The sequence below is a fragment of the Nothobranchius furzeri genome, chromosome 15 (assembly GCF_043380555.1).
Source record: "Nothobranchius furzeri strain GRZ-AD chromosome 15, NfurGRZ-RIMD1, whole genome shotgun sequence".
Taxonomy (NCBI): Eukaryota; Metazoa; Chordata; class Actinopteri; order Cyprinodontiformes; family Nothobranchiidae; genus Nothobranchius; species Nothobranchius furzeri.
This window is the reverse complement of record NC_091755.1, coordinates 51,613,591-51,629,478: the sequence shown is the minus strand read 5'-3', so window position 1 is coordinate 51,629,478 and position 15,888 is coordinate 51,613,591. Positions and strand designations below refer to the sequence as shown.

The following is a 15,888-nucleotide window of genomic DNA, read 5'->3' as shown; positions in this document are numbered from 1 at the left end:
GACATCTGATATATATATATATATATATATATATATATATATATATATATATATATATATATATATAGAGAGAGAGAGAGAGAGAGAGAGAGAGAGAGAGAGAGCCATGGCCCGATGTGGGGGCTGGGGGTGGGGGGGGGGGGGGTGCGTCGACATGGTCGGGACATAGAAGGGGGTGCGCGGCTAAATAAGTTTGGGAACCACTGCCCTAGCGTATCTAGTAGTAACGCCGGTAAAGGTGCTATTCCTCAGTAAGCAGCACCAGCCTCTCAGTTACCGGCGCCAGCTTATCATTAATCAGGTCGGTAGTTTGCTTTGGAATTTTTATAACCTTCTGCTGCTGGGCAGTACGTAATTTTGGCTCCCATACTGCGCCATACCAAAACGTTAGCTCTAGCAAAATGGCAATAAGAGCATAAATCTAGTAAGAACCAATCTCAAATAACTGCTTCTCATATATGACGACTAAAGTCATCATTTGCATTTTTTTACTGAGTGGGCGTCGGAACGAGCCCCCGCACTGTGAACAAACATCTCAGCTCCAAAGCCGATCTTCATCCGTGTACATCACGTGATCAGGATGCAGATAATCCATGTTTTAGGAGTTCATTTTGGGCCGCTGCCGTGAAAAAAGTGAGGTGCGAACCGGAAAAGCTTCTGCTGATCACAATTCGACTACGGATGATGAAAGAACGGATAACGCTCAAAATGTGCAGATTCTTCCTGATGTAAGAGGTAAGTCTATTCTTTGTTTTGGCGTCGACATCATCATAAGAGTGCAACCTTCTGTGACTCTTCAAAAAAGCAGTGAAAACGCTGAAAAATGCTGGCAGCGAATGAGTTAATCAGTACATTAGCAGTGGTCTCTAGTAACGAATGCCCTGTGGGTACAACAAGCCCTGGCGCCTGCTTTAGGATCTAGAGTCTTACTTCCTGATATTTGGATATCTCACCTCTGATTGGCTAACTTGAACTATTCAAGGTTTAACATATGACAGATTTATAAATACGTACACAGTCAATAATAAACACGAGGAATTGTTTAAATCTCACGATCAATAATGCAGTTTTTTATTTTGTCAAGTTTTCTATGATTTTTGTAAAACAACCACATGTAGCTTCTAACACACATGTATCACTTCTGTCTTGATGAATTCCTTTTGCAGAGATCCGTGCAGCAGCTTTTAGTGGCTTCTCGTGTGAAACGGCTCGTGGGGAGCAGTTCGGTTTTCTTACAAAGGTGAAAACAATTTCAATTACCAGAAGAATGAGGATTTCTGATTGTTTGACTGTAACAATTCATGCTAATGTGACTCGACTAGTCTGCCAATTAAGCTTTAATTTCTTAAATGGGCTTTTGTGTCACAGGAAAGGAAAAAATGAACGACTTTAATCACGTTATAGTTTTGTTCTGGGCACCCGGTAGTTGTTACCAGCAAAGCCAGATTAAAGTGTTTTAAAATGTGTCGATATTAAAATAAACGGACCCAAAATTACCGATTTTTCCCACAAAACTAAAAAAAGGATTCTAAGCTTGTGTACTTTTTACAATCATTAACAAATTAAAGCGTGTGCTCAGGCAGGAACTGGGGTGAGGGATGTTCATCCGTTTAACGTGGCAGGACTGATTCTCCTTCCTTTTACCCAGTTATCGTTATGATATCATAAACAAGCATTTATCTCTGGTTTTTGGTAAAGTGCACTCCTCTGCTACGAGAGGCGGATCCAGACAATCTTTATCTGGTTTCTCCAGGTCTTCCAACCAATTAGAAGCTCAAAGAGCTTTGACGTGTTCTGAAAAACACGGCAGAGTGAGAAGCCTGTAAAAGCCCTTCTGCCTTTCCTACCTATACATTAAAGCTCCAGACATCACCGTCGGGCTGCTACCAACACTTCTGCTGAATCGGGTCATGTTCTAGTCTAACGAGCCCCCTTCCACGTGCCTACAATCCAGCATCCCGAACGCGCTGCAGCACGGAAGGTTTTGTTTTATTTTTTTATAGTTTGTGCTGCTGTGTAATCTGGATTACATAAAGAAGAAACGACTACTTTGTGAGAAAAGCGGTCATATGTGTTTTTCCTGAACATGCTCAAGACTCCAGTGACACAAGAGCAAGGCCCTGCGACTCACACGGGGAAGTCTGGGAAGCCAGAAAAAGTCTTCTTGGGCGACATCTGAATTTGACACCACCAGTTGCAGCAGTTTTAATTTAGGAAAATATTATTTTACAGCAGTTTTTGTCATGGCTTGAAAAAAAATCTTACGGGCAGCTTGTTGACGGTAGGGTAGGAGTTCCTGAAAAGCTTTTTGAGCAAGCTATATTTGAAAAAATACACAACTAAAAGGTCCAACCTCCTTTCTTCAGGGGTTAAGGGGGAACCTGAGGTTTCCAGACCTGAAGCCAATCAGGAAGTGACAAAAACTGCACTTACCTATTTAGCAACAGAACACCACTGGTTCTCCACTTAATCATACATCGGAGGAGAAACAGCCGGCTGCTACCGCTTCAACTTTAGGACAAACCACCAGAGTCCCAAAAAGAAAATCACCATTTGAAGTCACGGACAACAAACAATGTTTGGACCTAGAAAATGGTGACTGGTGTGTAGCACTATCTCGTTTACAGTGGCAATGCGCGTTCCCAAATCAGGGGTTAATGTCCTTGGAACGATAGCCAATGGGATGTGTGAGAGTTCTGCAACCATGTTTGTGTTTAAAGGGAGACTGGGCAGGTTTGACTTACTGTTAGCACCCCCTAGTGTCCATTTGTAGAACCAAAAGCAACAGAAAGTTATCTCCTTGTTGTGCGTTCGTCTTTTTAACACCTTATTCTGACAGCTGAAATGTCTCCCCAGCCTTCATTGGTGTCTACAGGAGTGATTCATCACTAAATTAAACAAATCAGCTGTGCTCATGATCTAAAACATGCAGGAAAAAAGCTGGAAGCAGACTAGAGCGCCATTTTCTTTTAATAAGTCCAACAGACCGGACTAGCAACTCTGCAGTTGCAAGTGGAATAATCTGGCCACGGGAGGCGATAGGGGCTGGGTGGCCTTTCATTAACCCTGTAAAAGGTCATTTTAGCACATACTGGCTCAAGAAAGTGATTTGCATAGTGTCTCTTTAAAAGCTAGCTATTTTTACACATGTGCAGCTTTAAAGCTGCGTGGAGTCTGCAGACAGCACTCGTACCTCAGTGACATCAGCTTCTCATCCGTCTGAGATGAGTTTCAGCTTGAGGATTCTTCTGCTTTCACCTCCCTGCTGTGCAGCTGACCAGGCTGAGAAACTTAAACAGTTCTGTCTGTGAACTGAAACTCAAAACACCAAATCAAAAATTCTGATTTTCTGTTTAAACTGGAAGTCCCCTGGCACCGAGCCACCTTAAATGAATATTTTCAGATGAAATATCACAAAATACAGTCAGGCATTCGTAACACAATGGTAATGAATGGAAATGTGGTGTTGGATGGTTTCCTTTAGAGCCCTGATTTGCTGCATGTGTGAAAGTGTGGTTTTGTTGTGAAATGGAGCTTGAGAGAAAGCTGTTGCATGACAGAGATTATTGTGCATGTGCATCTAAGGATTCAGCAGCATCCTGTTGGCTCAGCTGGCTGGGGTTTGAATCCTCAAAGTCATCTTTAAAATATGCTGAAGCCGAGAGCCGCCGCAGCCCGAGGGCATTCTCACAGATGATTTTCTGCTATGATTTATGTATGAGAAGAAATGGAATGAATAATTACTTTTTATTTTAATAAAACTAAATCTGAAGGGATGCAAAAAAGCAAAACTCATCCTTGCCAAAATAAAAGAAAAAGACTAAAACAAAAAATGAAATCAAGTTAATGTTGAAGAAATTTTTGGCTTCATAAAATCCATTTTTTAAAGCTGAACTAGAATAATAAAACAAAAACAGAGACAAAGCAAACACTGATTCATGTTGCGGTAATGTTGATATTGTTATACAGCACTGCCACCTGGTGGTGAAAACGGATAGTACACGTTAAAAGCTCATTTCATTGACAGAATGGTTGAAAATGTGAAGTTAAGCTTCAATCTCCAGGATTTCAACAGAGTTTTCATCCTCTTATTTAAAATTAATTTAGTGTGTTTTTTAATCATTTTTCTTTTTTAATGAGTTTTATTCTTTTGTTTGTTTGTCTTTAAATGTTTTAATTTTGATGTGATTTTCTTTGAGAAACACTGTGATTTTTCTGTGTTAGATGCTATAAAACTAAACTTTAATAAATTAAATCAACAAACATGTCGCACATTTTAAACAAAACAAACTGTTTCCCAAACACATGCTTCCAAGGAGATTCCATAGCTCCCAATAAGCTCTTAGATTATACAAAACAAATCTCGCAGTTAAGCACAAACTTATTGGAGATCTTAGTAAATAACTGTTTTTTATTGTAAGTATTTATTATGATGCTTAACAACTCAGCTAGCAGAAGCTAACTGTGAGCATTAGCAACTCCACCACATGGCAAAACTCCTCCAGGCTTGTGTTATTTGTGGAGATAAAACATCAAAGTTGTAAAGCAAACTGAGTCAGTCGTAGTTACATTGCTGTTAGCCAATCAGAGGTGAGATGTCAAAATATCAGGAAATAAGACTCCAAATTCTGCCGTCTGAAGCTCTCCTCTAATCTGGTAATCCAGATCTTGAAACAGGTGCACCAGGGCGTTTTGTACCCAGAGTATGACTTACAGGTACGGCCAACTCAGCGGCCTTGTGGTATGAGTGTCCGCCCTGGGACTGGGAGGTCAGGGTTCAACTCCCGGTCGGGTCATACCAAAGACTTAGAAAAATCCATAAGAGGTTGAATTGGGGGGTTAAACTACCAAATGGTTCCTGAGCGCAGCTGTGTCTACAGCTCACCACTCCCCCAAGGGATGGGTCAAATGTGGAGAACAAATCACACACACACACACACACACACACACACACACACACACACCAGTGTGTGACAACTAGCGGGTCTTTCTTTCATTCATTCTCACAAGAGACCACTGTAAATGTATTAATTAAACAAGTGTTTAACACCTTTAAAGCAGCAATCTGGAATTATCCATCCATCCATTCATTTTTTGCCACTCATCTGAGGTCAGGTCACAGGGCCAGCAGCCTAAGCAGGGAGGCCCAAACTGCCCTTTCCCCAGCCGTTTGGGCCAGCTCTTCTGGGGGAATCCTAAGGCGTTCTCTGGCCAGCTGAGAGACATGGTCCCTCCAACGTGTCCTGGGTCTACCTTTAGGCCTCCTCCTGGTTGGATGAGCCCGGAAAACCTCACCAGAGAGACATCCTGACCAGATGCCTGAGCCACCTCAACTAGCTCCTCTCGATGTGGAGGAGCAGCAAATCTACTCCGAGCCCCTCCCGGATGACCAAGCTTCTCACCCTATCTCTAAGGGAGAACCCAGCCACTCTGCAGAGAAAACTCACTTCGGCCGCTTTTGTCCGAGATCTCGTTCTTTCGGTCACTACCCAAAGCTCGTGACCATAGGTGAGGGTAGGAACGTAGATCAACCGGTAAATCAAGAGCTTCAAGAAATCGAGAAACCTTTATGTGTGATTTTGTGGAAATCCATAAAACTGATAGTCTTACCCTGTACTGTGATTCAATGTATGCATCATTTTAAACATCATTTTGCTAAGCCCTACCCCGTCCCGTAGAGCCCCATGCAATTTCAATTGAGCACTGCGCATGTTAATGCTAGACATCCGCTTATGACATCACAGAGCGCTTTTGTGGAAGTGACTGGACTGTTGGCGACCTTTCTTAAAGACAAGTGTAGCGACATGAATGGCCTCATTTGTGACCCAAAGGTCACACTTCCTCAGCTGTTTCAAGCTGTCCTGGCTGCACTTCTATCTACAGATGATCCATCACAGGAGACTGAATGTCGGTCTACCACCCCTTTAATCTGACTGCTGTTCCATCCGCAAGACGAAGGACACATCAAGATTTAAAAGAATCATTTTTAATAAACTCTTTTCACTGTTTATTACAATGTTCATAAATAATCATCAAGGTTCATTATGAATGTATTTAATTTCTGAAATGAATTATTATTCTTTGGTTAATAATAATTATTATTTATGATAATCAGTAATGTTTAACAGTGACAAGAAGATCATCTGCACTTATACACGCCATGCAGGACACAGTAAATCAGGTTAAGGTTAACTGCACTCACATGTCTTTGTCACATGACAACCCAGAACTTTCTGTCTCTGAGAGGGCGTGTTCTGAGGTATGTTAAATCTACATGTCAAAATCTAATTCGTTAGAATAAGATTACCGGCCGTCTCTTAAAGCCTAACTCATCAGTTCAAGTTCAGTTCTCGAGCTCACTAAATTCTCTCCGTGGCAACGAGAGTCCAGAGGATCGAGTCGGCCGTTTGAAACCTCTACTAAAGCTTTTCTGTCACGCCGATAGAATCGCTTCAACAGAAACGCCATCTGCAGCACAAGCTGATGCAACGAGATTCCTTAAGAATCTGCTCAGACGCAAACCAATTCCACACCTGTGTGCCTGCGGCAACTCTAGGACCAGAGAGTCGGTACCATTGGTCTCCCCTACCGGACCGAGTACCCAGAGGCTGATCAACATCCTCCCTTGACCTCCGGATCTGAACAGAGGGTCGTCTGAACGGTGAGGTAGAACACAAGATTGCATCTGAATGCATCTTTTATTAAGAAATAATTTAGCTTAACTGCAAATCAAATTCTTTCACCCAGAACACATTTTCTCTCTCTAAGATAAAAACCTGAGCACCTATATTCACACCTCCAAACACACACACTTCATTTTTAGTTTCATCCAGACACAGATTGCTTTAATACAGGGTATCTGCAGGTTTAAGGAAGCCAAATTTAAGACTTTTTAAGACCTTTTTAAGGCCACTTTGACCAAATTTAAGCTATTTAAAAAAATTAAATTTAAGCTATAATATCCAGCTATTGCCTGGAACCGGTGCTAACCACGTAGCGAACGTGGGATTAGCCATCCAGTTACCATTAAACTTGCACTTCCCCATGGCACAAGCCCCCACTAGCGTAACCAGCTAATGTGCTCATCTAAAAATAGCCCCCTTTCACAACCAACTGAACGTGTATGGTTCCGCTTACGGCAACATTGTACACAAAAAATGCTGAAGACTAACTAGAAATCCACAAAAAATTTATAGAAATAAAATTATCTTGTTTATTGGGTCTTTGGTGATTTAAGACCTTTGGAAACTGTATTAAAGGATTATTTGTCATTTTTAAGGATTTTTAGGGCCTTAAATTTGGAAAAGCTAATTTAAGACTTTTTAAGGACCCGCAGATGCCCTGTAATACCAAGTTTTTAATACCAAAGCCTTTTATAAATTGTCATTTATGAATTGTCTTTTAAACTGTCATCTTTAAATTGTTAGTAATAAATTCCTTAACTTTTTAAACTTGACTCTCCTTTGAAATAAGACACAGAGTGGTGTATCTGGTCATTGAACGAGCAAAGATCTCTTTAGATCTTCTGAATTAATAAATAAACGTTTGCTATTAATTTAACATTCTTAAATTAAATATTAATCTTTTGATTAAATATAGACCAAGCCAGTTGGTGTATGAACTCCTATAGATTATAAGTTTCATTGCCAATTCGTTTGATCTTTCTCAGAATTTAACAAAGCTGAAAAGCAACAGAGTTAAATTCTGTTTATGTAGATTAACAACACTACACAAGTTAGTTTTTAAAATATATCTATGAATAAACAGCATAACACGAGGATCATAACTGTGAAAAAACGTGTTTGAGCCCCGCTGGTCAGCTAGAGGTGTGCGTTCAGAGGCGTTGCTTCCAGCAGAACATGTTTCCACCTCTAGATGGTGTCCAGTGTTGCCATCTGTTTTTGACTGAAAGTAGCTGAAGTTCCCCCCAAAAGTCACTAGATGACGCCAGATGACGCCACGTGCTAATTTGCATACGATGCAATGACGTCATCTGGTTTGTGTGATGATGTCACCATGTTTGCGTCATGACGTCACCGGTCTTGTAGAGTAAATCAAACAAAACCCGCGTGATTTTATTTAAAAAACTATTTAATTTATTTTTTTATATTTTATAAAAAACCCATAGAATACAAAACAGCAGCCTTTAAAACATCAAGGAATGATGACACAAAAAACTGGGAGGAATATTTCTATTTTGTCTGAAGAGAATGGAAGTCGTAAACACAAAAACATCAAATCGATAGGAATGTATGCATGACTGAATTAAAATGAATTTTCTGTTGTAGTTTTCAAGTGCCTTGAGATGTATTCTTCTGTTGTGATTCAGTGCTACATATTGACCTAACAGATAATACATATATTTTTTGTTTTAGTTTGGTTGTGTTGTTTTTAGTACTTTTGTGTAAAAAGAAGCAGGCCGTATTTAGTATTCAGAAACGTTACATGCAAACTGCCAATGACCTGAGGTGTTTGTCTTACAGTATTATTCTGTTTTTTATAAAAGTTTTAAATGTGCTACGTTACTGAACTCATCATAGAGTTCCAATGTTCCTTGAATGCACCAAAAGTGGTGCTAGAAGCCATGTGTGAGTGCGACGCTGCCTGCCAGTGCCAGCCGAGCTCAGCTGCCGAAATGCGGCAGGATGGCGGAAGGAGCGGTCGCCCTTTATGCAGCTCCGGTGGCGATCTCAAATAATGGACTTGTGAAAACCCACAAAAGGTTTGATTGGTCAACGGGGGTAGCGTGATCACGCTGCACGCACATGCGCAGATCATTTTCTTTCTGATCCTCTGGAAGGAAGGAAAGTCCTGTCGCTTCAGATGCATCGCTAATCTGCAGGTGAAGTCTGCTACAAAGTTGTAGTCAAAGTAGCTGAGGGGGTCAGAAATGTCGCCAGATTTGTCACTAGGCGCTTTTTTGGAAAAAAAAAAAAGTCGTTAAGGGGGTCTGAAAAGTCATTAGAAATGGCGACAAAGTCGCTAAGTTGGCAACACTGACGGTGTCCTCTGACAGAAATATCCAGATTTTTATTTAACCAGGAATTTCATGGAGGTTGAACTCTCCTTTTTCAACTAAGACTCAGTAGAAACGCCCCAGTAATAAAAACTGCGAAGATAAAATCATTTAAAGCTGACACAGTCAAACAGGATGTTGTTTTATCCTCTTACCCAGGTCTAGTCGCTGGCACAGAGAGCCCAGGCCCTGCAGCACAGCCAGCTGCAGTTTGTAGGCCAGAGTGTGTGTGTAGACTGGGCCGGCCTTGGCGCTGACCGGAGCCTGCCGAGTCAGAGAGGAAGTGAGTCTGGGCAGGACCTCCTTAGAAACCCTCCTCCTCAGGAAGTCCCCGCACGCCTCGCCCAGAGTACACAGCACCTGATGTGAGACGTTCAGACAAAAAGGTTTGTTAAAATCATTTACAGGTTTAAAAAAAAAAAGTCTAAATCAGTCAATTCTTTAATAAAAACACAACAATAAATCTCACACGGACTATTTCCATGTTTTTGACATAAATGTGACAAAATAAAACTCTAAGTTCTCGTATAAAAGAACTTCTGCCACACATTTACCTTTTCCAGACCTTTTCGGGTAACAATAAATAATGGAGTGAAGACAGAAATGCGGGACATACCCTGAAGGCTCTGAGGACGGCTAGAGGGTCGTCGGCCGTGAGTCTCTGACGGAGAACCGGCCAGCAGCGGTGCGCCATAGGAAGCAGCTCGTTTTCTCTCTCGCTCAGCACATAAACACACAGCTCCAGAACCTCCAGAACCTTCGGACAAAAACAGCTGGTTCTGACTCCTGTGTGCGTACACGTATGTTCTGCAGGGTTAAAAACCGCAACTACGTCTGCGCTTCTAAATAAATACTACTAACCTGATGTTAGCACGTCAGCAGAGGCATGCTTTATTTTCTTTTTGAGCGTTATGAGGCCAACTGAGCTAAAGTTGCTTTTTTTATTTTGGGAAAAACCATCGTCGTTTGGGAGATTCATCACAAAATAAAAGTCTTCACGGTTCTCTTTAACCAAATGAAGTTGTACCTTGAGCCGGAGCTGGAGACGGGGGTCAGACAGCAGGTGAACGCAGCGCTCCGCTACCTCTTTAGTGATGATGAGGTGGGACGGAAGTTCAGATTTCTCATCAGGACCACAGATGTCTTCAGCATCTTCACCCTCTGAAGCAGGAGGAACCTCTGGATCAACAAAGGATTAAGAGTGAAGTGAAATTAGAATTCTTACTAACAGCATGTTCCCAACATGAACTACTGAGACAGAACAGATTCTACCAAGGTCTTCGGTGTCATCCACTTCTATCCCGACTCCCTCCGCCAGGTCTTTCTGCTTCTGGTAATCCAGCAGGAACTGGCGACAGTTGAAATCGTCAGTGGAGGTCTTGGATCTGGCAGACCCACCGGTCCTGCAGCGTGAGACGGGAAACCATCTTGCTAACAGGGGAAAAAAAATGAACGTATTGAAAATGGTGGGAAGTGGTTTAAAAAATAAGTATCTTCAATATTTTAACGAGAAACTTGTCAAACACAGTGTGACAAAGATCTTTGTTTCCGGCGCTTTCAGAGTGCCTCATGGCGCCGTTCTAGGGCTTTCCTGCTTGTGGATTATTATGAACACAGGAAGTGAATATTGCATCTATTTTACCCCGGAGCAAGGGGGCGGTGTTGTATGAGTTACTGAGTTAGTGATAAATGAAAGGACAGCTTTATTAAATCTCACCCAGCGCCTTCATGAGCGCATGAAGCACAGAACAGAAAAGAGCAGCTGAGTGGTTGTAGCTGAGATCCAGAGCCATCAGCACGTCCTGAACTACGTCCCTGATCAGAGGCAGCAGGCTGGAGTCGGAGTGGGCCAGCATCACCGTCAGCACCCGCGGAGCCTTGATGGAGACCGGGGGGGGGGGGGGGGGGGGGTATCAAATGAACAAAAAAATAACACTATTTAACTAAAGCTACTAATATGTAGGAACACATTTACCTCGCAGCTCGGGTAACTACTGAACAAACACGTCTCTTGTATTTCACTTGCTTTCCTACACACGTTAGTAATGTTGTAACGGCCACGTTCTGACAAAAGCTGCTTTAACGCAATCCCCACTCGAAAGGGATTAATTCATCTGGAGAATAATTCATCTGGAGAATAATTCACCGGACTTCACTCAACACTCCACAACTTCTCTTTCCCAGCTTCTTTTCAGGCATTTTACAGAACACCAGAGCAGAAGTTTGTTTCTTCTCTTTGAGCGAATCAAAGTGTCCAACTTTATTCGATAAAGTTGGTGACAGCAGGTGAAAACCTAGACACACACACACACACACACAAATATATTCGTAGAAATCCACTGATTTTTACAGGCTTGATATCAACCATAATGCATAATGAAACCATTAAAGAGTCATTTAATTTATAATGTAAAAGATGTAGGCGCTAACAAACACCAGACTAGTTATCCAGTTATCTAATAAACACCGCATGACGCGCGCTGCTGTAATCTGCGGCGCCTCGCCTGAGCTGTGCTGCACAAAACTCTGATCGCGCTTACAGTTCATCCGTTTCAGATCGGCGTCTTACCGACTGCTTCTCCACAGTTTTATGCACCTTCCTCGCCTTAGCGAGTCCATGGAGGGTCGGAGAATCTGTCCTCCTCTTCCAGGTGCTGACAGCCTTCTGCCTCTCACCTGGCAACATCCCGACACGCCCACTCTCACGGGATTATCAATACCGCGCATTTTCTCACCCGTTTTTGTGTTTACCTTAATTTTCTGCATTTTGTTTTATATATATATATATGTATATATATGTTTCTCTTTAGACAGACAGATAGATAGAAAGATGACAGACAGACAGACAGATAGATAGATAGATAGATAGATAGATAGATAGATAGATAGATAGATAGATAGATAGATAGATAGATAGATAGATAGATAGATAGATAGATAGATAGATAGATAGATAGATAGATGATAGATAGATAGATAGATAGATGATAGATAGATAGATAGATAGATAGATAGATAGATAGATAGATAGATAGATAGATAGATAGATAGATAGATAGATAGATAGATAGATAGATAGATAGATAGATAGATGATAGATAGATAGATGATAGATAGATAGATAGATAGATAATAGATAGATGATAGATAGATGATAGATAGATAGATAGATAGATAGATAGACAGACAGACAGACAGACAGACAGACAGACAGACAGACAGACAGACAGACAGACAGACAGACAGACAGACAGACAGACAGACAGACAGACAGACAGACAGACAGACAGATAGATAGATAGATAGATAGATAGATAGATAGATAGATAGATAGATAGATAGATAGATAGATAGATAGATAGATAGATAGATAGATAGATAGATAGACAGACAGACAGACAGACAGACAGACAGACAGACAGACAGACAGATAGATAGATAGATAGATAGATAGATAGATAGATAGATAGATAGATAGATAGATAGATAGATAGATAGATAGACAGACAGACAGACAGACAGACAGACAGACAGACAGACAGACAGACAGACAGATAGACAGATAGATAGATAGATAGATAGATAGATAGATAGATAGATAGATAGATAGATAGATAGATAGATAGATAGATAGATGATAGATAGATAAATAGATAGATAGATAGATAGATAGATAGATAGATAGATAGATAGATAGATAGATAGATAGATAGATAGATGATAGATAGATAGATAGATAGATAGATAGATAGATAGATAGATAGATAGATAGATAGATAGATAGATAGATAGATAGATAGATAGATGATAGATAGATAGATAGATAGATAGATAGATAGATAGATAGATAGATGATAGATAGATAGATAGATAGATAGATGATAGATAGATAGATAGATAGATAGATAGATAGATAGATAGATAGATGATAGATAGATAGATAGATAGATAGATAGATAGATGATAGATAGATAGATAGATAGATAGATGATAGATAGATAGATAGATAGATAGATAGATAGATAGATAGATAGATAGATAGATAGATAGATAGATGATAGATAGATAGATAGATAGATAGATGATAGATAGATAGATAGATAGATAGATAGATAGATAGATAGATAGATAGATAGATAGATAGATAGATAGATAGATAGATAGATAGATAGATGATAGATAGATAGATAGATAGATAGATAGATAGATAGATAGATAGATAGATAGATAGATAGATAGATAGATGATATAAAACAACAAAACATTAAAAACAATTAATGAAACAAAATAGGTAAAAACAAATAGAACAAATTAAAAAAAGATAAAAGCATAAAAATAAAATAAAATTCTAAATCTATTTTAAAAACTTACTACAGAGATGTTCCACACGATTAAGAGTAACCACACAAACACTTCAACCAGTGTTTCCTTATACTGGACGACTGCTCACAGCAGGATCAGTGATTGCTAAAACTATACTGTTGGCAGAGCTAACCAGTCATTCTCTAAAAGTGAATATAAGTTTTCCTAAAAGAGCTTTAAAAGTACAAATACCTGCTGTTGCAACCATCTGACTGGCCCTGCCCCCTCGGGGTATTTTGAGTCTGATTCTTAAGGCATCATTGTATGCAACATGCAGCTTATTCATGCTGCTGTGATTGTAGGAGGACCACAGTTGGGCTGTATAAAGAGGAGTGCAGTATGCTTTAAATAAAGCCACCTTAACTGGAGGTGAACAAAAACTATAGTATTGGCCTGTGCAGACAGCTTACAGCACTGTCTGTGGATGTCAGCATCATCACACATTTGATCAGTTATAAAGTGGCCAGGGTATTTCACCTTCTCACACACATTAAGATCACTATTAGACAGTCTGAACACTAGAGAGTTTAGCCTTTTATCCTGCTCTGTTCTACATATCAAGATAGCACTTTTAACAGCATTATACTGGACATCGTACTGCACACCACATTCAGAACTGATATTTAGCAGCTGTTGTAAACCAGCACTACCACCAGGTCATCAGCATACATCAGATGGTTGATCAGAGTTGTACCCATCAAACATCCTGTGTTACAGGCTCTCAGCTGCACTGACAGATCGTCAACATACAAATTAAATAAGAGAGGAGACAGAATTCCACCCTGCCTAACACCAAATGGTGCAGAGATGCTGCCGCCCCATTTAACCTGCATCACCTGATGAGCATACCAGTAAGACAGGATCCTCACAATACACCCAGGGACCCCCGTAGCTTTAACTTAATAAAAAGTTTTCTGTGGTTTACACGATCAAAAGCCTTAGAAGCATCAATAAAACACAAAAGGACAGAAGAATTTCTATTTCTATACCGGTTCACCATTTCTTTAAGTGCGTATATACACACGTCAGTACCATGTTTAGGCTTAAAGCCAAACTGTTTATCCAAGGAACTGAGGTACACAGTGATTCTATCAAATATGATTCTTTCTAAAACTTTAGATAAAACACCGGCTAGTGCAATCGGCCTATAATTATCCATACTGGTCACCTTCCCAGATTTGTTCTTAATGACTGGGACAAGCAGAATTGCCATCATTGAGTCTGGTAGTATGCCATGAATCATAAACCGTGTAAAACAAAGAGCTAAAAGGGGAGCTAGCCTTAGGCTAGCATATTTCAAATGTTCTGCACTAATGTGATCCAGACCACAAGCCTTGTTATCAGCTAGGTTGTGAATAGCTTCATGCACCTCATGGGTCCTTAAACATACAGATTCATCATTAACAACAGAGCCATCCTCATACCCATCACTTTTAAACAACTGAACAGCATTATCTTCCCCAGAAACACCTTCAACAGTACCTGGCAGAGATGATTTGAAATTATTCATTGTTTTTACATCTTTCCAAAAACCTTTGACATCATTACTCATAAATTCCCTGGCCATAGAATCTGCCCTCATGATCTGTTCATTTTTTGATAGAAAACGAACGACGTACTTATATCTGGCATTTGCACGTTTTTTCTGTTCATATTCCAGACCTTGCTTGGGTCTCCCAATCATAACCCAAAGTTTAAAAGCTACCCGTGCTTCATCCTGATACATGGCAACATGTTCCTTCCAGCCAGGCCTGACATGAGGTTTCTGCTTGTGCTTACCTTTGACATGAGATGGCTTACCACGATCACACAAAGTGTCCACTATATCATCATACATAGAGCAGAGTTCACTTTTATGTTCGAGATTCTTACACAGGATAGCCTCTTTAGCCACAGAGATATTGTTTAGATATTGATCTGTATTATTACTATAAGGCTATATGTCTTTGTCACTAAATGCTGCCCATTCTAATTTTATATTATTATCAATATTATTGACATAATTAACTCCCACTGTATCAGGCAGTTGTTCCACATTTATAGAGAAAGCAAAAGGTATATGATCTGACACAGCTACCCCATACTTGATAGTCATGCTATCCAAAGCTGTATGTCCATCAGCTGTACTAATACAATGATCCAGCCATGATGTGTTATGCCAAGCCTCGCCAATAAATGTGTAACTGTCTTTTGGCAAAAACACTTTGCTAGATAGAATAAGATCATTGTCTTCACACAATTGTGTTAAAGGGACATTATGGAAGTTTGACAGTCAAAACATGTATAGAAATAATAAATGTCTTCTTCATACATTCTCCTGCAATGCCCTGGTCCTGCAGAATGAGACCTGGCATTTTTACTGTGATTGCCTGTTTTTCTGTAAAGTCACAGAAAAAGAGAGATGCTCGGGTCGAGCAGGCTGCTTCATGCGCGTTCACGCTCAGACATAGCCCGTAGCATTTGCTATCCGTAGCTTTAGCAGCAGAGAGAGAGGCAGTGCACTTTGTCGC

General features: G+C 40.3%; 1 protein-coding gene across 1 annotated transcript in view; it reads right to left on the bottom strand.

Annotated features, from left to right (window-relative positions):
* The window catches only part of tti1 (TELO2 interacting protein 1), a 31,534-nt gene that overhangs the window by 5,679 nt on the left and 9,967 nt on the right, over positions 1 to 15,888 (bottom strand). The window contains exons 8-12 of the mRNA XM_015968566.3: positions 10,734 to 10,893; positions 10,289 to 10,447; positions 10,044 to 10,195; positions 9,633 to 9,773; positions 9,172 to 9,376 (exon numbers count right to left, since the gene is read on the bottom strand). Of these exons, the coding sequence (XP_015824052.3) occupies positions 9,172 to 9,376; positions 9,633 to 9,773; positions 10,044 to 10,195; positions 10,289 to 10,447; positions 10,734 to 10,893 (817 nt within the window). The remainder of the gene's footprint in view (positions 1 to 9,171; positions 9,377 to 9,632; positions 9,774 to 10,043; positions 10,196 to 10,288; positions 10,448 to 10,733; positions 10,894 to 15,888) is intronic.